General features: G+C 35.3%; 2 protein-coding genes across 4 annotated transcripts in view; both read right to left on the bottom strand.

The window, feature by feature from the left end:
* The window catches only part of LOC107223710 (origin recognition complex subunit 2), a 149,510-nt gene extending 134,181 nt beyond the window's left edge, over positions 1 to 15,329 (bottom strand). The window contains exons 1-10 of one of the 3 annotated variants that reach the window (XM_046738732.1): positions 15,171 to 15,329; positions 14,675 to 14,806; positions 14,269 to 14,469; positions 13,890 to 14,152; positions 13,549 to 13,763; positions 13,275 to 13,407; positions 12,960 to 13,200; positions 12,485 to 12,718; positions 12,127 to 12,337; positions 8,600 to 8,656 (exon numbers count right to left, since the gene is read on the bottom strand). In XM_046738732.1, coding sequence (XP_046594688.1) covers positions 12,135 to 12,337; positions 12,485 to 12,718; positions 12,960 to 13,200; positions 13,275 to 13,407; positions 13,549 to 13,763; positions 13,890 to 14,152; positions 14,269 to 14,469; positions 14,675 to 14,806; positions 15,171 to 15,252 — 1,704 coding nt within the window. In that variant the 5' untranslated portion in view covers positions 15,253 to 15,329 and the 3' untranslated portion in view covers positions 8,600 to 8,656; positions 12,127 to 12,134. Of the gene's footprint in view, positions 1 to 8,599; positions 8,657 to 12,126; positions 12,338 to 12,484; positions 12,719 to 12,959; positions 13,201 to 13,274; positions 13,408 to 13,548; positions 13,764 to 13,889; positions 14,153 to 14,268; positions 14,470 to 14,549; positions 14,807 to 14,984; positions 15,123 to 15,170 lie in introns of those variants that run through there. The other 2 variants (XM_046738734.1, XM_046738733.1) reach the window with 2 other exon arrangements.
* Positions 15,330 to 16,006: 677 nt separating this feature from the next.
* On the bottom strand, positions 16,007 to 19,192 carry LOC107223709 (signal peptidase complex catalytic subunit SEC11A). The gene is made up of 4 exons (XM_015663488.2): positions 19,023 to 19,192; positions 18,789 to 18,898; positions 17,732 to 17,881; positions 16,007 to 17,641 (listed from the first exon to the last, which is right to left on the bottom strand). The coding sequence occupies exons 1-4, from the start codon at positions 19,068 to 19,070 to the stop codon at positions 17,407 to 17,409; spliced, it is 543 nt and encodes a 180-aa protein (XP_015518974.1). The 5' UTR covers positions 19,071 to 19,192; the 3' UTR covers positions 16,007 to 17,406.
* Between the last annotated feature and the right edge of the window lie 5,071 nt (positions 19,193 to 24,263).

The following is a 24,263-nucleotide window of genomic DNA, read 5'->3' as shown; positions in this document are numbered from 1 at the left end:
GCAGTCTTCCGAAATATAATTACTGTGTTAACAAAACGCAGCGAATTACAGCGGAAAATGGAATAAAAAAAAAAAAAAAAATAAATGAATGAAAAACAAGAACGAGTCAACAATCGTTGGTTTGTAAATGAACGGCTTTAAACGTCCGCAGCGGTGATTCGTTATAAATTTATAATAGCGTATGAAATCCGACAAGAAGATTGTTTCCACTATATTGGCACGACCTTGTCTGACGGTTAAAGATTAGCATTACTCGAATCGAATGCCGCGAGGAGCAAGGCGAGCACTGCACACGGCTGAATATGAGAAGAAAAACAGCAGACTAATAAAAAGAGAATGAAAAACAAGGCAATGATATCGGAGAGAAATTGATATGTAGTCTCGTACAAAGTTTTCTCAATTCTTACACGCATCGATGTAGAAAATTTGCAAACCGATGTTTTTACGAATTATACGCAAGTAAAAACGAAAATTATTCGTACAATTTTTAATTAACGGCGGGAAAACGATTCTCAACATCGGATCATAATTGGAAAACTTTCGTATGAATATAACAACGTGTAAAATAATGCAACTTCTCTGAAGTTGTTGATATAATAATTCGAGTGAAGTTTGGAGTTAAAATTCGGTATAATTTCAATATCTTTTTTTTTTTCACAATCGTGGGGACTTTCTTTCCTTTAGTTACAATGTAAATAGATTAATTTCTTACAATTGCTTAAGCTGCACGCACGACTGTGTGAAATAATTTCATAAAAGTTTATAGTAAAACCTCTCTAAAGTCCGATGAATTTATCTGAAACTTCGTAGACTTAATAATTATACAAAGAATCGTTGTTAGTCAAGTAGAATAATCGGAATAAATTTAAAGTGGGGGGGAAAAAAAAAAAAACTCAATTATTTCATAGTATTCAAAATAAGTCACGTTTACAAACGATTTGAGACATTTTTTTTTCGAAAAGTGTGTAAACGTGAAAAATAATACGAGGCCGAAACTGAACAACGTTATCGTCACAATTAACGTTGCGGAAAATGATTATTTCGAAATTGCAAGTACGTCGGAAATTCGGTAAATCATTTATAAGGATAAATGTATTAACGTTTTGAAAACTTGACTGTTTCAAAGTCACTATAAACTTGCAAAATAGTTATCAATCCGCCAAATGCTTCGTTACGTTAACGTTGCTAACTTCAGTCCCGCAAGATGAGATGAAAAAAAAAAAAAGAATAAGAAAATTGCACACGTTGCGACGACAATGATGCGACTCTCGTATGTATATGAGGTATTCCATGCCAACTGAGAGGTCATTTTCCCTGACCCCCGCCAATTTGCTTCATTATTTTTTACATGATTCTACAACCTAAAAAAAGCACTCACCATTTTTTTCAGATTTTCCGACCCAACCATTCTTTTTTAAAAAATGTTACAAACATAACAAATGTTTTATATACCCACAAAATAAGAAAAATTATTCCTCTAAAAAAATATTTAAACAATACAAACAATCAATTCTCCACTGTGAACTATGGCTCAAAATGTTTGTTTTGGGACCCTAAAATTATGTGAATTTTAGCAGAAAAAAAAAAATGGCTTTTTTTTTTAGGACCATAAAAGGGTTTGTAAAATTTTTTAAAAAAGATTGGTTTGGACGAAAAATCTGAAAAAAATAGTGAGTGCTTTTTTTAGTTTGTAGAATCGTATAAAAAATAATGAAGCAAATTGACGGGGGTCAGGAAAAATGACCTCTCAGTTGGCATGGAATACCTCATATATATATATATACACACACATATAGTCTACACGATCTGCCAAAGTGTAAATTATATGCATATACGAGATGAACATACGTGAGCGATTCTCAAACGAATGAATGGAATTTGGTTGGGTGGTGGGAGGTGGAGGTAGGGAGAGGGGGGAGGGGGTTAAATTACGCAATCTATTATTATTATGTTATGTTATGTTATGTTTAGTTCGAGCGACCTCGGCGCGCCCGTTCTTACGTCAAAGAGCTTATGTTCGCCGAACGTTATAATGCGTAGCTATGTATAACAGACAGACACGTGCAGAATTCGTCGTTGTGTGGATGGTAAGTAAGTTTGCACAGTAAACGGCAAAGGTGTGTAGGTTTTAAACAGTTTCATACCTATATCCGTCAAGGATGATGAAAAAAAAAAAAAAAAAAAAAAAAAACTAACGGCCTCTTCTAATTCCTACGAAAAGTTTTGCACACGACATAGCGAATCGCGTGATCAGGGATAATAGTCAGTTTTTTTATCTCACACGCTGCGCCGTGTTTCCAAAATTACTGTAATGCGATATATTACCATTGAGAAAAATTTCATTTGTTACGGTAACCAGAAAAATTCAGTAAAACAGGTATCGTTAAAAAAAAAATTATACACATGATTTGACGTTTCGGCTGTAATGAAATGAAAGAAAAAAAAAATTTCAACTACATATTTTATCATACCTTTTGCGAGAAGGATTTTTTTTTTTTCAATTTTTTAGAAGTTTCAGTTCTAAGGAATCAAACGCCCCTCCCAATAGGGCCGAAATGTCAAATTGTATATTATTTTCTTTCGTTTGACCGATGACACCGAGAAAACTTTTTACAAATATTTATACTATTGTTGTACCGATACGCGTTTAGCAAAAAAAAAAAATTTTCTACTAAATCTCTCTATAAGAAATGAAATATTTTTATCGATGCATCTCTAGTTCTAGTCAATTAGCCGTAGAAAATTATCCATTACGTGAGAATTTGTCAATTTTGATGCGATACTTATTTTAACATGTATATCGTACTTAAGTAGATGTATCGCATCAAATTGAATTACGAAAGTGTTTGACCCTTCCTTAAAATTGACGACAGAGCCAAGTCAACCGTATTTGTACCAACCTAGGGGCATTTTTCCGTCTCTAAGCCAATGATACGCCACGGCACGAAATTAACAAATCTTTTTGAATCGCCTGTCGCATTCAGGGACAGTAATTCACGATTTACTCGGTGTTTCTGAAACGATTGTAACAACCGATAGCGTAATAATTAATCTTCACTTGTACTTGCGCTCGGTTTCCCTAAGGCAAATTAGTTATACCTGGCAAAGTGAGATTTTTAATATGAAAAATCAAAAACAAATTCATAAAACAACAAAATACCGGAAAATTGATCGTTCTACTAAAAAAAAAAAAAAAAAAAATCACGACTCACTAAAGCTTCGATACTTTTAGCTGAAAATTGACCGAGTAAGTCTCAAGACACAGATAATTTAGAATAAAAATATAGAGATACCGCGCGATGAAAAAAAGATATTCATTTCAGTGAGAGAACTTGGATTTTTGTCAAAAAAAGAATGAATCGAACGATTTTTATGATATTTCATTATTCATCTTGGAATAAATCAAATTATTCCGGATATTTTTTTTCATATGGAATTTACGGTGAAGATGGCGCGGGGTCAGTTTGACCCCGGTGTGTAGAATAAGGATCATTAATGAGTAATAACCCGTTTGGCGTAAAAGTAACTTTTTGTTTGTTTACACGTGTTCGTTACCCTGTTGGATTTTTTTTTTCACTTTCGGCATAATAACAATGATTATTACCACCTTGAAATGGTCGAGGGTCATTCATTGCGCGGCATTGTCTTTGCGGCTCCCGAGATAATTGAAATCGTCGCTCGGCACAGACCGTCGACGATAAATTCTACGATAGACACGCGTGTACAAACGACGAGGTGAGGCGTACGAATAATTCTTGTCGAGGTAAAATGGAGCAACGGGAGAAAAAAAAAAAAAAATAACATTTAAAAGGTTAAATTAACGACAGTTTTTCCCTCGAGACGTTCGTTCGTCGTTTTTATACTCTACATGTATAGTAGGGTGATCCTTACTCAGGATGTTGATGATTTTCTTTCAGACCACCCTCCAAATCAACTAAAAACAATTCAAAAACAATTTCCTAACTCTTTCAGATTTTTATATCAATTCTAACCCGTGCCTGTAAATGGATGGATATCACCATTTAAAATACACCAGTTTTAGATACATTCTCAGCATATAATTTATTGTAAGAGTGACGATGTTCGAATCAATCTGTAATTGCGAAGATTTGGTGAGTATTGGTGCTAATATCTGAGAAAAAATTCACATCGTCGTACCAACCAATCTCGACGAGTTGCACACCCTAGAAATTTGACTTTTTCTTTTTATTTACAAGAAATGCAATTGTCTATATTAGCTGGTATGATGATGTGAATTTTTTCTCAGGTAGTAGCACTCATGCTCACTATAACCTGACATTCATGGATTTTTTCGAACATTATTACTCTTACAGTAAAATGTATACTAAGAACGTGTCCGAAACACGTGTATTTTAAATTGGGAAATCCTTCCTCTTACACCGTGCCTGCGATTACAGTTGATATAAGAAACTGAAAAAAATTGTGAATAGTTTTTCAATTATTTATAGTTGATTCGGTGGGGTGATCCGGAATAAATTCGCCAACATTCTAAATGAGGACCACCCTAATGTATAGGTACTTCTTTTTTTTTTTTTTTGTCTTCGAAGCAATGTAACGTCGATTTATGCATCATTTGACGCTATCGCAAAAAACAAGATAATATTGTATTACACAATACCTGAATATAAAAATAGAAAAAAGCCATATTACGACGTAAAATTGTTCACGCGTTATCTCTATTTTTACCAAGTATATAGATGCTAGCTTATATTATATATTCTATACTGACGTTTGAAACGATTTATTACACAAGTGAAGTGATTTCCTCAACTCTTTGAGTCACACGTTAATGCGCTGAGTCAACTTTTATAACAAGATAATGTTCTGTGGTTTTCGGGGTCGGTGATTACGAATCTGAAATCAGGTTTAAAAAACTCAAAATGGCGGATCCAACATGACGGACGAAAATTTCAAACTTGAACTAATACGGTCAAAAATTGATTGTATTGGATTCGCCATCTTGAATTTTCAAAATCCGACTTCTGATTCGTAATCAGCGACCCAAAAACATGTATGTAACGTGTAGAGGGGTAACTTTCTCGAAAATAAATTATTCCGTTTAATTTTCAAGATTTTTTTCATCGCAGTAATTACTCTCGAGTATTGAAAAACTATTGTTGTACCGTCGGAACTATCGGAAAAAAAAACAAAAAAAAAAACGAAATATGTCGACAAGTTCTGCAAGTATACGAAAAATGGATTATAAAAATAGGTGGTGAGAATACTTAGCACCGTAACTCGAAGGGTTAGAAAGATTGAAGGAAAGAAAAAAAAAAAGATAAGAAATAAAAAACAGAAAAGAAAAAAAGAGAGAAACCATCACGTTTCACTCTCGCTCTATTTATTTATCCATCAAATTCTCATTTTCTTTCACAAATGTTTGTATAAGCTATTATACACGCATATAAATAATAAGACCTTGGACGGATCTTCGGATAACGGGTTTTTATACGTGAATATGTATATTTTTGCAAATGCGAGTATTCATCGCTTACGTAAACGTGAATATAAAATTGAAATAAAAATTGTCACGACCTTGTAATTCCCGAGGTCTCAACATACTGAAGCCAAATAATAATTAATCGTATTTCACCCGCTGCTCGACGAGTCGATTTTGGGGCTTTTTTATGGCAAATTTTTTACGTAATGCTTGTTCAAACTCTGTCCGTGTATAATAGCGCACAAAGCATCACGGCAAATTACGCTTCGCACGGAAACGAGACGTTGAGACGAATCGTGTAACTTGTTCCGTAACGTCTGCAGTTATGTATAATGAATGCGGGGGAGTAATTTATAATTGTTCGAGTTCGCGTGCGAGTATCGCTGATTAAACGCTGCTGTCATTGGGAGAGCAAGAGAAAAAATAATAATAAAAAAACTGGGTAGGTAAACAAATGAAAACCAAATAACCGGATGAGTAAATAAAGTTTTTACGACTGTTTATTCGAATCGTATAATTAATTAAAGTGTATAAACGATGTGTTGAAAAATCGGAGAAGATTACTGGAAAATTCTCTGCGATATTTACGGTGGTATTTATTCCGTGTTCCAAACTTTATAATAAAATTAGATAAAACGATATAAAATCATGCTCTTTAAGACGAAGAGAATTCATTGAAATTTATTCGGTAAGAATCTTGTCGGAAGAATAACGTTTCTTCTTCTTTGGTTGAAGAAAAACAACCGTTTTCCATTTATAATGACAAATAAAAAACTGAATTAGTTTTCCAAATATCAGTGTCGAAGATGACTCTTACACGACGTAATAACCGTCAGTTTCTTATTTATATATTAAAACAAATCCGCGGCTAGCCGCAATTAATTATCTCATCGAGATCTTTACAATTTTATTATATTATATACGCAGAGCGGAAGTGTAAAGCGGTGATGTAATTTCTATTTCCGCTTAATTTTCTCAACGTAATCTCAGATAGCGTCGGTATGTACTCAAGATTATACGCACATCAAGAATAATCCTTACTCGTTGTTAAATATGAAATAATTATATCAGTATTATACGTATAATGATATCAGTGTGCATCGTACAATACAGCACCGAAATACATGCAATTAAGAAATTATTGATAAACGCGGTAACGTTCACGCGTATTCGTAAGTCGCAATAAAAAAAAATTAAAAATTTGCCAACTTCTTGCAAATTCATTTCGCTACGTATAATGCATTATATTATGACCTCGCGTATATTCGAACGGTTTACATGACGTCGATGCTTTGAAAATATACATATGGAGAGGCGGGGGGGATTCTTTATGTTCGCAGTCTCTCAAAATGCGGCCTGTTATTATATCGAAAATTAGCTAATTACAATTCACGATATCCTCACAACGAATTCTTGAGATGTAAATTAGCTTACGGCTAAATATTGCACCGATCTACATGTTCATTCTTTGTTAGAATTGTAGTATCGGTATAAACTTGATTTTTTGATCAACGAAAGGTCAGGTGTACGAATATTATTTTGACTTGTATACTCTCGTTCAGAGAAAACTTTTTATTTTCTCGAAAAAAACAATTTTTACACGCAATTTGTAGAAAATTTTGTCTTGGGTACGCGACATTTTCTTGTCGATAGCAAAGTTAATGAAGTAATTGTTTCAAAATTGCAAAAAAAAAAATTGTATACTAAATAAAATATATTTGTAAATAGGAGATCTCGATTTTAATTTAGTCAATTTAATAAAATTATAATTTTTTCACGGTATTATCAAAATATTGAATACCCTGAACACAGTTCACTAAATCTGTTCGGTGGATAAATATTAGTCAAATTTACGAAATCGTGAGAGCTACTAATTGATTACCGTTATAAAGTAATAAGTTACGTCGTAAATCCATTAAATTTTCTGTTCAAGGGACAAAACACTCTCCGTAACGCGTTAAAAATTCTTTCTCGGAAGAGAAGTTAGACGAGCAGTCGTTTGGAGGGGCTCAAGGCATTTGTCTAGTATAATCAGCGCAACTAAATCGTACATTATTGGTCTAATACCATCGAATCAGCCTGTCAATTCACAATGGCATATTTCTCTGTCACAGTTTGATGTGGCACATAATTCACGTAGCGCATAAATTACGATCGAACGATAATTTTTTCGGTTACAACAATTAAACGATCATTTTTCAATTTTCACAAAATCATTTCACTCCGTAGATTTGATTTCGCAAAAGCAACAGAATCTATGGGACTGTGGAGCCGAACCTTCTCTTAGACATACGTCTAAAACATTTTGTTTTCTGCGCACTATAAAATCAACCAACCTTTTCGGTTTTGTGAAAATAGTGTTCGGTCGGATGCATGTTAACCCTAAAATTTCGTTTCGAGGACCAAATTTTTTTCCGAATGCTGTAGAAACGAGCGATGTTGGAAAGCAGGAAACCTTTTTCCACATTTTTAAACGTGCGCGTGAGATAACGCTCGCGTCAATAATTAGAATATCGCGACCGACTTTGCCGTTTCCTTATTCACTTTATAACGGCTAGTTTTCATTCGTTCGAACATCAAAGCATGCATAACGTTGTTCGAAAACAATAAATTACGAAACCGCATTCGCCTTGCAACGTAAAATCGGCGAATTAGGTATTCAGTTTCAACTGCAGCTAAATTTGAATTGTAATCTTGGAGCTAATTTCATTTCCCCTGATAGAAAAGTATAAAGCAATGAACAAAATTCACCCTCCAAAAGTTTGAAAAATACTAACGAGACGAAAGTTTCATTTGTCAATCTAACAAGTAGATAAAAACAAAATATTTGTAGATCTAAGGTTCGGTGATCTGGCTTATTTATTTATTTTTTTTTTCTTGTTTTTTATCGTAGACTTCGAGCGGTACGTGGATTAGTAAATGTTATCGCAATTTATAGACCAGTATGTTACACATTACTTCAAGGACGCAATTTAAGTTTAAAAATTGCAGAAACCGAATGACAATATTATTATTTGCAAGTTTTTAATATATGTGTGAAGCACGTCGAATATACCGAGTAATACGCATTTTTATAGAAATAATGGTATGCTTATAAAAAGTATACATTCAAGATTGGACTTCATTTCGAGTACTCACCGAAACATAAGACGAAAATTGGCGATCCCTTGATCGGTTCCGAGCTCACGTAGCAGCCTGAAACAAGACGATTTTTTATCAATTATTAAAATCCAAACTTCAAATCGCGATGATAAGATGAGCATCGACTGATTGATATCACCCATCAGTGCGTACAAACGTGTAATACCAATTTAAATATCGATATAACAATCAACTGATAAGATCGATGTGAAAAACTCATCATAAACAGCAGGAAATTCGCTTTATGAATCGAAAATAGAAATCACTAGCAATATATACATACATATTAAAAATTAACAAATTAATTCGCACGTTTTCCTCCTTAAAATTACATACGTATAACGTGCGAATTTAATTATTAACTTTTTGTACGAATAGCAATTAATTAATTGAATAAAACTAAAATATACGACGTTGCACGTGTAATAATTTAGTTCGGTTTTACGAGTAACGTTCGTAGTCGACAGTTTATTTCCGAATATTATACACACGCGTATTATTTATTATACCGTGCTTGAGCTACGAACAGCGATGCACATTAGAAGGTCACAATTCGTATACAGCTCGGCTACAGAATAAAGAGTATACCTGTGTATAAGATACAGTGCAAACTTCCGGAAATTAGATACATCTACGTACGTACTTTGCACGAGTAGTAATTGAATTAGGTAACCGCGTCTCCTTGAATTCCGTGTAAATATCCGCGTGTTCAAACGGGTTCGAAGTTTTGTATTAGGTAACTTGAGGTCAGAGATACCGGGTAAGAATAAAATTATTACCAAACGACACCGACGATCTCTATGATATCTCTACAATATCATGTATTAATTTACGAAGCGTAGTAAACTTTGTCACATTGTCAGACTTCGGTGCCGGAAACTTGACCTTCGCATTATCGTCACCCGACAGTGTAATAAAGATTAATTGCGAGTGATGAAAACACTGCCCTTGAAATTGGTCAAAAGGCTTTCCACCTTTTCGTACGAGTCTGAAGTTAGCAGCGTTATCGCAATGATTCGTGTTTCGAAAAATATGTTATTCCGCAACTTTAAGAATCTTTGAAACGCAGTAAATAATAACAAGGCAGAAGTAATTCATGTTTTCAAAACTTAGCCAAAGTCACTAGAAAATTGAAAAATAGCAATTTATTTCCCCAAGTGTTTTGTTACGCTTACGTTAATAACTTCAGCCTCATCTTTTCACGTGGTTCCAACCTCGACTGGATTGAAGTTGGTCATTTCCTGTCAGGAATCTATTTGTATCCGAAACTTGAGCATCTTGCAGTTAAAAATTTTCCAACCGACAATTTCTTCGAAAATGATAATAAACTAGTATGCAAAATGATAAGTAATAGTTTCTTAGAGGTATGATTGTTTTCATCACGAAAACCAAGGTCTCTCTCATAATAGACCTGGAGAAAAAGAAAAAAAGTGTTTCTCTGCAGACGACGCAAATGTCATACACTACATTCATAAACAGACGCAGATGTCCGACGTATCGTAAACTAAACACCTACTCGAGCATCACACATACCTAATCGGTCTCACATACTTATCCGACAGTGAAGATACGATTGGATAGGTTAGTTTGTTCTTTAATCCTCGATATGCAGCCGTTGACGGACTCGAATTTCGTCGGTGGTCAAAGCAGAGGGAAAACAGGAGGGGTTAGGTCAGGTTAGGTTGAAGTTACGCGTGCCGAGAAGCTGCGTCTGAGCCGAAATAAGTGTCGAGAACGCAGAAAATGTAACGAAGTATAAACGGTGATCCTGAGTGAAGTTTGCCGAGTTAACTGAGGCCACGGATTAATATTTTCCCGTGATAAGTCAAGGACGTTCAACCCTGTTCAGTCGCTGCGCAACAAAGAGTCCCTCTTTGACTGACTGACTAACATAAGTGCGATACGTACGTGCTAGCAGCCTTGAAAATCTTTAGCAATCGTTTCTGTCTATCTGTATGTGTGATTTGTCTACCATCTCTCATCCTTCTTTTTTTTTTCTTTGCATTACGGACGAACGAACGTATGTACGAATAGATATGCGTAAAGTACTCACCTTTCGTAATTACGGTGATTCGGAGGGTGAGGGACGAGGAATAACTTCGCGGTTTTAGTATCACTCGGAGTTAAACGCAATTCACCTCAAACCAATCGAGGCATTTGACATTTCAGACTGTATGTGTTTATGGTAATTAATAAATATACTCTAAGGAGCGAGAACCGTCTTATCACACACGCACAATTTACTCAGAAACACCGAATGCGACTATGGATTCTACCGAGCGTTACCAACACCGAGAAAATACGGACGTTTACCACGATTCTTACACGCTCTGAGGACTTTGAAACCGGCGATTACACTCCCGCTTTTGTTGCAAACGTTTTTAATCCTCCTCGCGACCGAATTAACTCGGATTCTATTCTCACGGACGAAGGATTTTCAAAATTAACTCGTTTTCAAACCTATGCTTTGGCTGCACTGTTAAAAGGTGTTTGTATTTTGTTTTTACCGCGCACACTTCAAATTCACTGCACACCAGATGGCGGTACTTACTGGACAACATATCCCGTCATCTTGTGCCGAAATAGCCAAATGTGATCATACGTATACGCAGATAGTACCGAAATCGCGATTTTCTTGAAACCGAAATTTGTCCTGATATACTGAAATGCCGTTGAATAGCATCAAAATAAAGCATTGATTGAACACAGCATTATTCATAGACAATACGTAAATTGAAGTAGTTACGTTTATTTTTGTTGTAGATTATTTTGACTTTGGATTTAAGAACCAATTCAGGCGAAGATAAAATTAACGGACTGGTGGTAACAGTGTTTGGATTTAGAACGTCAATTCATGGGTCTACAATTCGGTCACTTAGAAATACGATTTGCCGTTTTCAATCCTAATTCCCTGCAGTTGCCGTAATAATGACGTATGGTTAGACGCGTTTTCCTATCTCGCTCAAAATTGTTAGCTAAGTAATAAGACAAACACGTTTTTCTCCGATTTGCTTTTCATTTGTGAGACACCTGATGGTTGAATTTCAAATAAGTGAAAGCCTGCGGACGAATTTCGGGGCGAAAGACGAAATGTTCAACATCATAACATCACATAGCATTTCTCACAACAATAAACTAAAATTTTTGCTCGTTACACGTAAAACCGAAAGAAGAGAGTTGCTTTAAAGTTACTGAAAATCACAAATACAAATATCAAATTATTTCATCAAGAATTTTTTCGCGAAATCACGCCGGATTAAGAAGGAAAAAAATAAACGACTAATATACATAATTTAACGCTTACGGAACTACGTAATACGAGTGAAACCTATGTACATACATTAATGTGTGTTATTGAGAACGAATGGCTATAAAGAATAAAATTGATTTTAAAACTGAGTAATTCCAATGAAGAAAATCGACTATACGAATTTTTGTTTACTGAGCTTATGAATGATGCGTATATGTGAATTATCGTTACTAAGGCACTATGCACAAGTTAGAAAAATTGGAAAGTAAATCACCAAATTCGTTACGCAGTTTCTTGCTGATCAAGGAATTGTTTTAGTAACGTATTATCCAGCGGGATACTGAGATACTCTGCACCATCATAATTCCGCTTGGAACGCACTAGTTTGTGATCTATGAACTCAGTTAATTGAGCCCTGAGAGCCGTGTCTGAACTAACAAGGAAAGCCTCACGTGCGTTCGAGTAGAGATCCTTCAATAGCATACCTTAATAGAGAAAAATAAAGATTTATTATTAGCTAGTTAAAAGATGAATATATACGTCATCGTCTCAACGATTATAATTTCGTTCGAATATTGCAGAATAGATGCAGATACAAATCACGGGATAAGTAATTAAACACAAAGACTGACCAGGATAGTTGTCGCTAGTTGCGTGTTCTAGTTGATGTTTAATGAGAAGCACATAAATAGCACGTGCGTTCGAAGTCAGGGAGAGAAAAACATTGAGTAGAGAGGAGAGGGCGAGCGCTCCACTCTTCTGTACCATAATCGAGCTCTCAAAAGACGTCTCTGCATCATATGGCAACATTGTTGTTACATCCCACCAACAGAAATTATACCGTGAATGCTTTACGTTGTCCCATACTGAAAAATCATGGAATGTTCATAATTGTACTCGACATCTATCAAGTTGATATTTCAGTTAAATTAGTGAAAGGCATTCAAGTAAGACATATGCAGAAAAACGTCATACCAAAGAGGGGAAATTTACTGTTACCTTTGTGTACTATTCAATTTCGATTCGCAAATTCGAATAGTTGCTTACTGATGATTTTATAATATGCCAAATAAAATGAATTCAAAGTTTATGAGTAATGAAACTTACTGAGAGGTGTATTAATGTGATCGACGGAAGCAATGAGTGAAAGATTTGGAATGCTAGCTAAAATCGAGAGAGTATCTTGGGCCTTATTGGAGCGGAGCATTACTCCGTCAATATTATGCACTAACAAGTAAAGCCGATCCTCGGGATTCTCTCTGAGGGTACTTTCGATCAAGCTTAGACATTCGTTTGGATTCGTCGGACTCTGCAGCCCCAGAAGATCGGTTGTTATACCATCCAGTATCTTTGGAAATAAATTAATTGGTCAATAAGGAAAAATACACGAGTCTGGTACACCAACGGTGATAACTGATTCACCTCTTTCAACGTAAGACTGGGGAAAAAACCGTTCACAACAAGTGTAGGATGATCAGACAGAATTTCTTTATGAAAATCATTCATCAAAATCCTTTTTGATCCCAAACCGTGAAGTAACAGACTGTAGCCTTCTCTGAAAGGAAAAAAAAACTTCAATTTCGATTATCTCATAAAAGCATGTGATAATCATAAGCGATCTACTAGAAATATTGTTCTTGTTTAGTTAAAATATTTCGTAAAACATTGAAGAATAGTGCATAATTATTTTATTTACTCCAATATGCAGTGCCACATTGGAAACAAAGCTCTGTAGTCCCTTGAGAGTGACCTGATGGCTTCTTTATGTTCTTTAGAAACAAAGCTCTGCTTGGATAATAATTTTTGCAATTTTTCTTCATCCATTCGTGGGTTCACCAGCCTTCCTAAGGTTCGATCGGAAGTTAAAACCTTTTCCGATTGCATTTCGAAGTAATCATCCGTTTCCAGGTGCTGTAACAATTTTATTCATGTGTACTATAAAAATATAAATCATATATCAAAAAGTCTGCCACTTACAAAGGACGAAATAACAACTTAGCCAGCTTCCTTTCATTAAAGACAGAATATGAAACTCACGTAATCGGTGTAAGTGACACGTGTATTCCGTTTTGGTTTAGAAGTTGATAAACGTGAAGGAGCAACCTTTGCAGGTGTTTTTCTGATTTGCTTTTTGTTATCTTCTACATCACTCTCCGAACCTTCAGAACTTTTTACTTCTTCTCCCTCTTCACTATCATCAGATTCCTCATCAACTGATGGCACATATTCGTTCTCTTCAGAAACACTTTCACTCTCACTGGATGATTCGCCAGATATATTACGAGCAAGAGAGACCAATTCTAAACATTGATACAAGCATTTAATATTCAATGTTTCTCTTCGAAATGAGAGTACCCCCACATTAACTTGAAAAGACGATGGCAACAAGGGTAATAACGAGTTATATGATACTCACGTTTCTTGAATTTGTTACGAACACTGTGCGGGGTTTGTGCAGTATCTGTAACATTTTTTTGCTTAGCAGCATGCTTCGGTGTCTGAGGAGTGGCTGCTGATCGGCTGAGGGCAGCTTTTTGAGCCATTGCTCCACTTTTAGAAGGTGTTGGAAAATGATACATGCTGGCACCACTGACATCTTGTTCTTCGGTATATAATTCTGGGAAACATAAAACAAGAAATATATATGCAAAAATGTTCTATTATCGGTTGATGAAAAGTACTGTCCATACTACTTACAGGTTGTCATATTATACAAATATTACGACTGTGCTCGTGAACTTTTTGCGAAAATAATCCGAATAATTCTCAAATTCACCAGAGTTACTGTTCCTGCATTAATGAGTTACGTCAAAGTTGATTACCTGTTGGCTTCTGTACATCTTCGTCAATAATTTTCAATTCATCTTCCAACTCTCTAGCCAGCTCATCCGGAGTTTGTTCCCCATCACTACTGCTAGAACTAATCTTGCGGCTTCTCCTTTTCCGTTGCACTCCTGTAATACAAACGTGACTATAATGTATCTGCACACATAAAATTTGGGAATCCCTAGTGAAAAGCATCTATCTATAATAAATGAAAAGTATTCTTCCAGGGCTGTAATTTCAGCAATGCAGAATTCTATATGTCACCTAAACTCAATACATCTTTTCTCAACACGTGTCTAATCTTACAGTTTAAAACAGCGTCGACGAAATAATTTTCGCTTATAATCATGCAGCAATATTGTGAAAATGAACCGATCTAAGTCGGTAGTTCAACGTGTTGAAAACAATAACAAACGGCAGAACGTTTGACAATTGATTTAAATCGTTGGCTTGTTGCTGAGATATATTATTGACTGTTTCCCCGTATTAAACCTTTTGTAGAATCCTCTGTTGCTTGCTTCGAAGATGTTTTTAATCGGGTAGAACGTCGCAAATTTATGCTGCGTTCGGCCATCGGGAAATATTTGTTTGCAGAAGAATCAAATTTCTGCTCCAGACGGAGTCGGTAAATGAATAATGCTTATGAGGGTAGCACTGATACACCACGTGATATAACATAAGAGCGGGAATAACGTGTACATGCCTATATTTCTTGTGAGCCAATTACATCGTTGGGATGGCTAGAAGCCACCAATCATAGTGCAGGTCTGTTTCTAGTTGCAGGGCCTGCAAATAAAAGAGGCCGATCGTCGCCATTTTGTAAACTCTACGCGCCATATTCAAATCGCGAGGCGAGACGTTTTTTTGTTTGCATCGAGTGATTGGTAAATTTTCGAATTTCTCTGACGACGCTACTTGAATTTACTTCAAAAATCCCGTTGCCAATACATGTGTATGTAATTTTTTCGCAAACTGTATAAATATTAAGTAAAAGAAATAATCATGTATTTTTAAACATTGAATTAAAGGTTGGAAGTTTTTAAGAATATATTTCTCATTTACTGTAATTTTTAATTCAACGGTGTTCTAAGAAATAATTTTAAAAATAATTATATCATGTTCATTTTCAAATAAATACATCAATTGATTGTTCAAAAATAAAGTTTTTATTGTGATTCATTCCATCTTTCACATGAGGTACAAAGTTATGTACCATCATAACGTTATCGTAATGCAAACTCCCAGAAATCTATACACATGTTCTTTTTAAACAGGGTCTATAAATGAAATTGAATGACATAGGTGTTGTAAATTAATAAACGTGATTGTTAATTTACAAGTATTATTTTATTACATACATGATGTTGTAGGTATTAAAATAATAAAGAGAGAGAGAAAGAGAGACCACTTACATAAATTCAAATTCAAAAGACAATTATATACTCCCGACACTTTTCAACTGAGATCGATACCTGTGTATGATTTTAATAAATAATTAAACGCGAAAGGACTCATCGCTTGCAATCACCAATAATGATTGTCCAAAAATTTTGTAAAGTATAAAAAATGGAACAATCAATCAACTGAAGATCCTTTACATGCCAGTTTGATAACTTCAAACACAGTTCATTTTTGCAAAATTTGTTACAGTGATGTAGATATTAGTGCAGTCATTTTGACTTCCACGACTTTTAACATTGTATTATGTACTTTTATAGAATGTGCTAAACACTATTCTGCTTATTTGTTTTTGGTTGTTAAATGTTAAAATGCAGACGTGTACATTTCAAGTTGTAAAATTCCAACACAACCATATATATATATATCTTTGTCATTTAACAAAGTTCTTAACATTTGTATTGAGTAAATACCGAATACAAGAATTTACTAATCCCATTTGCCCTAGCTAAATATTCAAATAATCATGCAATTCTAGTACAGTAATTCGGAAAGTATGCTGCAATCTAATATGTATATCTACATTGATTCCATAGGTACAAGAATTTGCAACGAATAGATGTACATCAATTTTGTTCACCCAACTGAACAATCCTTGTAAAATGAATATTATATTACTTAAAAAAGATAGATCGTGACGTAAAATATGCATAAAAGTAAACTTAAAATAAAAATGACTACGAATAAAATTTATAAATTGAATATATTTCATAAGTATATTGAACACTGTATTTCAAATATATTTTACTTTAATGAATTACTGTATCTCTTATTCCGCAGAAAATATCCGTACCGAAATACTCAGCGAATTCAAAATCACAAAGGACAAAAAAAGAAGATACCTCATGAACATTCACAGTTTGTTAGTAGAAATATTAAGCGTCGGAGAATCTGAAACCTAACTGAACACTGTTCCATTGTATCCATCAATCCTTCATACTGTTCCATTGTGACGTATCAGATACTCAATGTCCATTGACCATTGAACTTTTCATTCAAAAACTCATGCTATGAAATATATGCGCATCAAACATAGAACTTATCATTTGTTAGTTTTTAACAACTCGTTTTCTCAGGAATTTCATTGATTAAGACAAAACGATTTGTTTGTATATTACTTCTAAAGTATACATAACCTTCGATCTTTCGATAGCACAAGCTTAACAATTCATTTTCTTGATATCTCTTTATTTCAGTAAATTATCAGTGACTGATAAATCGTTTTAATGAAATATATGTATGACAATTTGTGTATAAATAATTCTATTAGCTAGTTTGATTCTCTGTGTACCAAAACATACAATCCGAGACAAGCTAGGACAAAATATTTGAACTTAGGATACTCGTTCATGTATATAGTGACCATTCCAACATACGGTAGGAAACCCCTTGCTCTACCCACTACGTCTTTGTGCGTTAACCACAACTGGCCAGGGGCATATAAGCCTCTGTCGTCAACTGAGTTGTTGTCTCCCTTTGTTAAGAATTTCACTGTATTATTCACCCTAAGAACAGGAAAGAGTATATAATTGATACATATCATGATTACTCGAAATTTTGGAAAATGTTTTCCTCCTTTTTTTTTGTCAACTTACTTTTCATGCAATTTCAACACCCTGTGTACAATGGGAATGTCACGACCCTCGACTTTAAATACAACGATTTCTCCAACACGTACTGGTTCGTCCTGATAATTGGTTAAGAATAAAAGGTCCCCTCTATGGAAAGCAGGCTCCATGCTCCCGCTGAGGTATGAAAACATCAGAACAGTTACCACAATGTTCAAACAAACATTTTTCTACATTCATCTCGTGTGACATTGTGATTAAAAATTAATAGGAATTAGGTGAATTTTCAAGAAAACATGTCAAGTACTTATGATTCATTTCAATATCTTCATAAAATTTTTTACTCCCACGATGTTAGATTCGGAAGAAGAAATCAGATTCTTCTGCTCGTTATTTCATAAGAGAAGTGAATTATGAAGTTTTTGTAAGTCTGCACTGATCACGAATAGCAATAAACCAATGGTTTTACAGTAAAAATGTAATTTCTTGCCTTTATTACTGATTTTTTCAGTCTTAACATTAGCAAATTATACAAAAATCAAGTTTACTGATTTTGTTTACTGTACACATTAGCGCAAATATGAAACACTAATGCAATCGAGCTTTGCTGTGATTAAGGCTGGTTTTATTGCTATCTTACAAAACAAGTTAAAAAGTAATTTTTGTTGAACAGGATAAATTGTTTATCGTGAATGGAATGACGCAGAGGTCAGATAAGTGGCTTGTATACCACACACATGGAGCTATTACTAATCATCTCAGTTTGCATCAATTAATTAACAGTTTTGAGCCTTCTGCGAACACAACACGTACTTAGGAATACATGAGGTTTAAATTGATTGCTGTTCAGATAAGGATATTAATGTAATAAATAACAGTAATTCTATCGTTGCCTCACACAAGCACTTTTACTTCGCAGCATGGTATTTCTAGTAAAACTACAGTTACCAAAGCGAAAATATGTTGGTGATAATAATCTTAACTTTCGTTGAAGAAACATGGACTCAAACCCTTATATGAAGTTGGTTGTTCATGAAATGTATATAGGGTAAATTGAGGTTAGGTTAGGTTAAGTGATGCAAACCTCAGAACGACGACGATAGGACTTTCACTTCCAGTAACAACCATTAAGCCCTTCCATATCATGAGGGCTGATGATACGATCATTCCAAAACTCAGTACCTGATAGAGGAACTGCAACAAATACGAAATGAATTGCTTTAGACAGATCAGTCGGAGTACGTACACACGCAGAGCCATATGTCAACTGTCGATGTGCGTGAATGTTTTTCGGGCAGACGTTTGCCGTTTTTGTTACCTGACGTTTGTTCATCCGCCTTACATCGTCGAACACGCTTTGTAACATCGTGCCTGGCGTTATTAAATCTATTTCTTACAGCGTTTCAAGAACGCGGTGAATTCTCACACCCGATGAACTCCTGCCGGCATGCACCAAATCAATCCACCAGTCCACTACCACCACGTCATTTGAACAAGGAACGCCCGAATTGGTGGACTGTGGCACCGACCAGACCATTGGCTATAGAGATTGTTATAGACTGCCTACATGGCGTTACACACTGATAGGCCTGGTTATTTTTCGTAACAGTTTGTTGGGCCTGGGCCGGATTTGGGGCTTAGAGCATATACCATGGAGGAGGCCTGGTATACCCTTTCATGTGTGGAAAACGGCACCGAGAGGGGAATAGTAAGATGAGTACCTTTTTCTGTCTCGCACGCTCGGGATTGGTTACCGTAGAAAGAGAGGACTACTCGTCTTAATATGTTCCTCTCTTTCGGAAAGAGCGACTGAGAGGGCGGGAGAATTATTATGTTCCGTCCTTCAGAAAACTGACTTAAATCTCTTCTGAGCGTCGTGCGGCATCAGTCGCAATCAGTCCTTTCCGAGCAATCGAAGCGAGGTTACGCGCTCTCAATATCAGTTCAACATTCAGACCGCGTTGTTCGATCAGTGTATTTCCACCATAATCGTCTGTGAATAATGCACGAGGAGCAGCGTGTAGCCTAAAGAAAAACCGTATTACTGAAGTAAAAACATCCTGCGAACGTCGAAGATCAATTTCGTGTCCCGCGTTTTCATTGTTTTGTGCAACTCAGATTTCAGTGAATTCTATTTTTGTCTCTATGCGTCGAGCGTCCATTTTATTATTTTTCTGGCTGATTTATGGCAAATGTGCAGTTGCATTTTTAGGAAGTTTACTTAGTCGGTTCAAACAGACAGCTACAGCACAAAAAATGAGTGTAGAATCAAGTGATATTGCGGTGCGGGTTTTTGAATTTTGAATTATGTGAAAAGTGCGTTGCTTGAACATTAAACCTGAGATGCTACAAAAACTACCACATGTAAAAATGTGGAGCAGCCCAGAGTCGAGGTAACTATACTTGTTTTAATTACTAATTGATAATTCGAGGTGGTACATTTAAAGCCGAACTTTTGTTCTTGCATAACATGTAATGCATAAATATGAAACTAGACAAAAGTAACAATTGATTTGAAGACTGAAAAGCTAATTTGCTAAATTAATTCAAGTGTTTTGTTCTTCACAGACTTAAGCAGAGACTTCCGAGAAACTTTTTCATTTCTCGGCAGCGTTTGTGAGTTCGCATGTGTTGGGTTACGGGTATTTCCCTGGGATTCCTCTCACGTGGCGTGGCGGTAACAATTGTTACACAAATCTTCGATTTCTTAGCTGCATGGATAGGCTCATTCACGATCGCAACGTGCTTGACTTTCAGTAGAATAATTTTTTTTTCGCAATTCAATTTACCGTAGCTTACTTCAAGTTAGAAATTTTACACGTTGCTAAGAGTGAAATGAGTATCGCGACAGGCAACCATCGCTTACTCGGCACTTACAAGTTCGAATTGTGTTTCGTAACTGATGTAATAATCTACGGTTGAATTTTTTGATGATACCGTTTAAGTGGTGGGTTCACCTGAAGTAAGAACGAATTCAATTATTCACATTATTGTTACATCGATAAAATTCCAAGGTCTGGCATAACGTAACGTAATCAAATTACATCTTATATTATATATCATGTTTAATCATTTAACATCCAATAAGTATTGATCAACTGCAGGCTTAGCTCACTTAGAAAAATGCTAATTGGCATACAGGATGTTTTTAATCAATTTTACAAAAGGTTAATGTATCTACAGTCTGCCAACATTTGCTAAAATTGTACATACAATATTAGATTCAGCGGGATGCAATCGCGATACTGTATTCTGAGTAGGCAGACTATGATACAAAAACATTTTGCTCCCAAGAGGTAACCAACGAAAATGTAAGTCAGTGACCACGGCACAAATGAAGAAGAATGATGTGTGTTGGAAAAAATGCAGAATCGTTTAGATCGAATATAGGTAACCGGGTAGGTAGGTGGACGTTTTGGGATTCATCGCGCGGTTTATGCATGTGTGTGTGAGTCTCTCTTTTCCGTTGGGTGGTTCCGTTGGAAAACAGGCAAGGGTAGGAAGGTCGCGATGTACCGTGATGTTCCTAACTTTTGTAAACCACAGCGTCAAACGATCACAGAAATATTTTGCCCAAAAAACTCCGTACTCAAGTCTCTCGACCGTTTACAAGCATTTGAATATTAACGAGATTTAATTGCCTTTTGTCACTCTGCAACCATTTTTCAATCGTTATTCAATTCAATTATTTAGTCATTACCGATCATTGTTCCATTCAATTAATATCTGTGATCGTCCGAATGGGCAAAACGCATCTCTGGACCATCTATCGCGTGCCGTGGTACGCTAGATGGGGAGAGATGCTGAGCTCGAAGACTTCGCGTCGAAGAGGACCGCCGACCGTCACGCCACACAATAATGCATGCCTTCCATCCTCCCTCCCGATATCAGAGGCTGTTTATCGAGTCGCTTATAGATCATGTTCGGTTTGTATTTCACTGTAGATGTATAGAGCTCTGTCGTATTTTGGTGGTTGTGCTTATTCTGATCCGATTTGTTTCCATTTCTTCAAAGAGTTCTGCATCGTCTTCCGATAGGTAAATGCCAACGTCTTACAGCGATTCGTGTTTTCGATCTTGGTTTAGTTGTTGATTGTGTCACGTATTCGCCTGGTTCTCCATTTTAGTGATTATCTCATACCTTATAAGAAAAACCCCGTGCGCGAACATTCAAAGTCAATCAACGTTCGCCTATAAGATAAAAACAATCACCCTTCATTCATAATTAAAACAACCATCTTTCATCCATAAATAAAGTAGTCATCTTTCATCGATAGTAAATAGTCAACCGGTCATATGAACTGAAAAATTTCGAACAAACTGCGAATATACGTTAATACAAATTGATTGGGAAAAACAATTTACCATAATGAATATGTGAAAAAAGTCCACTGTAATTTTTCGAAGAACTTAACATCGATCTTGTTACTATTCTCCGTGGAGTAGGCCTACTGGGGATACCACGTAAAAAAAAACACTCCGGGTGCTCTACCGCTTGCGGTGGTGTAGAAACGAGCATAAGCGAACTTATTTTCATCGGCCAAGTACTAACATATTGTAGTTTTCCAAATGACAATTTTATTTTTGCGTAAATTTAAATCGTTGTCAATAAAATTCATGCTTCAATAATGTGTAACGCATGTGGAATCGTAATACCTTCGGATTTCTCTAGTTTAGTCAGAGTGAATTTCACGTAAATACATTTTTCTTTTTGATAAAATTCATTTCTTAATTAAAGTTGGCAAGGTGCACATACCTTTGGCAATTTAGAGCTTGGCAATTCCAACATCTTTCTCCCCGCTTGACGTTTCGCAATCGACACAAGTTGTTACAATAAAACACGGTATTTGCATACCAAATGAGCATGTCTACCGTGACACGCGATAAAGAACAAAAAAACGAAGCCAGTTCAAAATTTACTACTAAAAATGACAAAAGGCACGATGTTAAAATTTTGTACATTCGAGATCACGGGTGATCCGTCTAAAAGACTCATTGTACAAGATCGAATACAGTAAGAAATTAACTCCCGTCTTCGCTTTTGAATCTATATTGTAGAAGATTATTTAAAAATTTTTATGATAAATTTATGTGCCCACTTGATTTCTAGATTTTTTAATCGAATCTACTGTCAAATACTTTTTTCAAAAAATCATTACATTCACACACATAAAAAGAAAAGCAACTAACATGATAAGTTGCATTTTATAATATTATTAATTGATTTTAGACTCGATTAAAAATCACTAAAGAAACGTTTTGTCATATTATACATATAAATTTATTACTTTCGACAGAAGGAAAGTGATCCGTCAAGAACGCAAATCACAAATCAGTTGGAATAAAAAATATGGCTGTTTGAGTGGAAAAATTTTTGTTGGAAGCAGAACACTCTTGTAACTTCCGAAAGATCCTACAACCTTCCATCTGTATTTTTTTGACAGAGATATCATAGATAATTGATGATAAAAAATCCGGAAAATTCATGTTTAGATGATATCAGATATTAGTTTCTGATACCCTGTAGATAGTATTATTACACAGTTTCATCCTCGGGAATACATATTCTCAAACTCGAAATTCCTAAAAATCAACACGGGCACTGCCATAAATGTATAATAAAGTGGACAAATATGACTAATTATAATCTGGGCCACTTGATAATAAATTTCTGAACATTCTTGTGTTTGGGGATCAGCGGACAGAGTCGCAATGTAGCCAAGTAATATGAGGAGAAGTTGAAAAAACGAACCCTGATCATCTCTAAATTTTTTTTTAATCACTTTTGTAATAATGATTGCCTGAGGTTCATCGGGGTTTGTTACTCAAACATTAGTAATAATCGTGTCTTACTTAATTTACAAAAAATATTCACTAGTAGTATTTTTCTGTAGAGAGGTCTGGGTTTTCCACTGCAAATAAACTGCATTTCTAAAAAACCACGGAAATCTAACTTCAGTTAAGAAATTATTTTTATGTGTCAGCTGCATGTTCTTTTGAAATGAAGTTATGATCATTGACTGAAGATACATATTATTATCTTCGGTTAACGGTACGAGTTAAGTATTAAACAGGTATGTACAGAAATTACATAAGGTACATATTGGAATAACTATATATCTCTATCTTTCGATTAACTTCTTCGACTATGTCCCCCATCCTTTGCATCAACAATAGGTTGCTAACTCTGTTAACAGAAAACAGGTGCATGTTTATTTTGCATCTATTTAGATAACATTATTTTTCTTAATCCGATGGAGTTTGTTGGACATTGTCGAACTTGACTCAAATGAATTTGCGTAGTTGAAAAGTCTATACGGGGTTATATGAAAATTTTAGTGTATTCCCTTTCGTCATTCCATAGGCATAATAATATTCGACTCTGTATCATCTGGGTACACGTGGTGAGCGATGGTAAGATCAGTTTATATCGGCCATTTTCGATTACGAAAAGCCCCATAAAACTAGCAATCTTTATGTATCTTCAGTCAACGCCTCAAGTAAAATATTCTCTTCGGCACCTGTAAAAAACCTTTATTGATCCAAACAATCCTTTGACC

This window comes from Neodiprion lecontei, chromosome 4 (assembly GCF_021901455.1).
Source record: "Neodiprion lecontei isolate iyNeoLeco1 chromosome 4, iyNeoLeco1.1, whole genome shotgun sequence".
NCBI lineage: Eukaryota > Metazoa > Arthropoda > Insecta > Hymenoptera > Diprionidae > Neodiprion > Neodiprion lecontei.
This window is presented reverse-complemented; position numbering and strand designations above follow the sequence as displayed.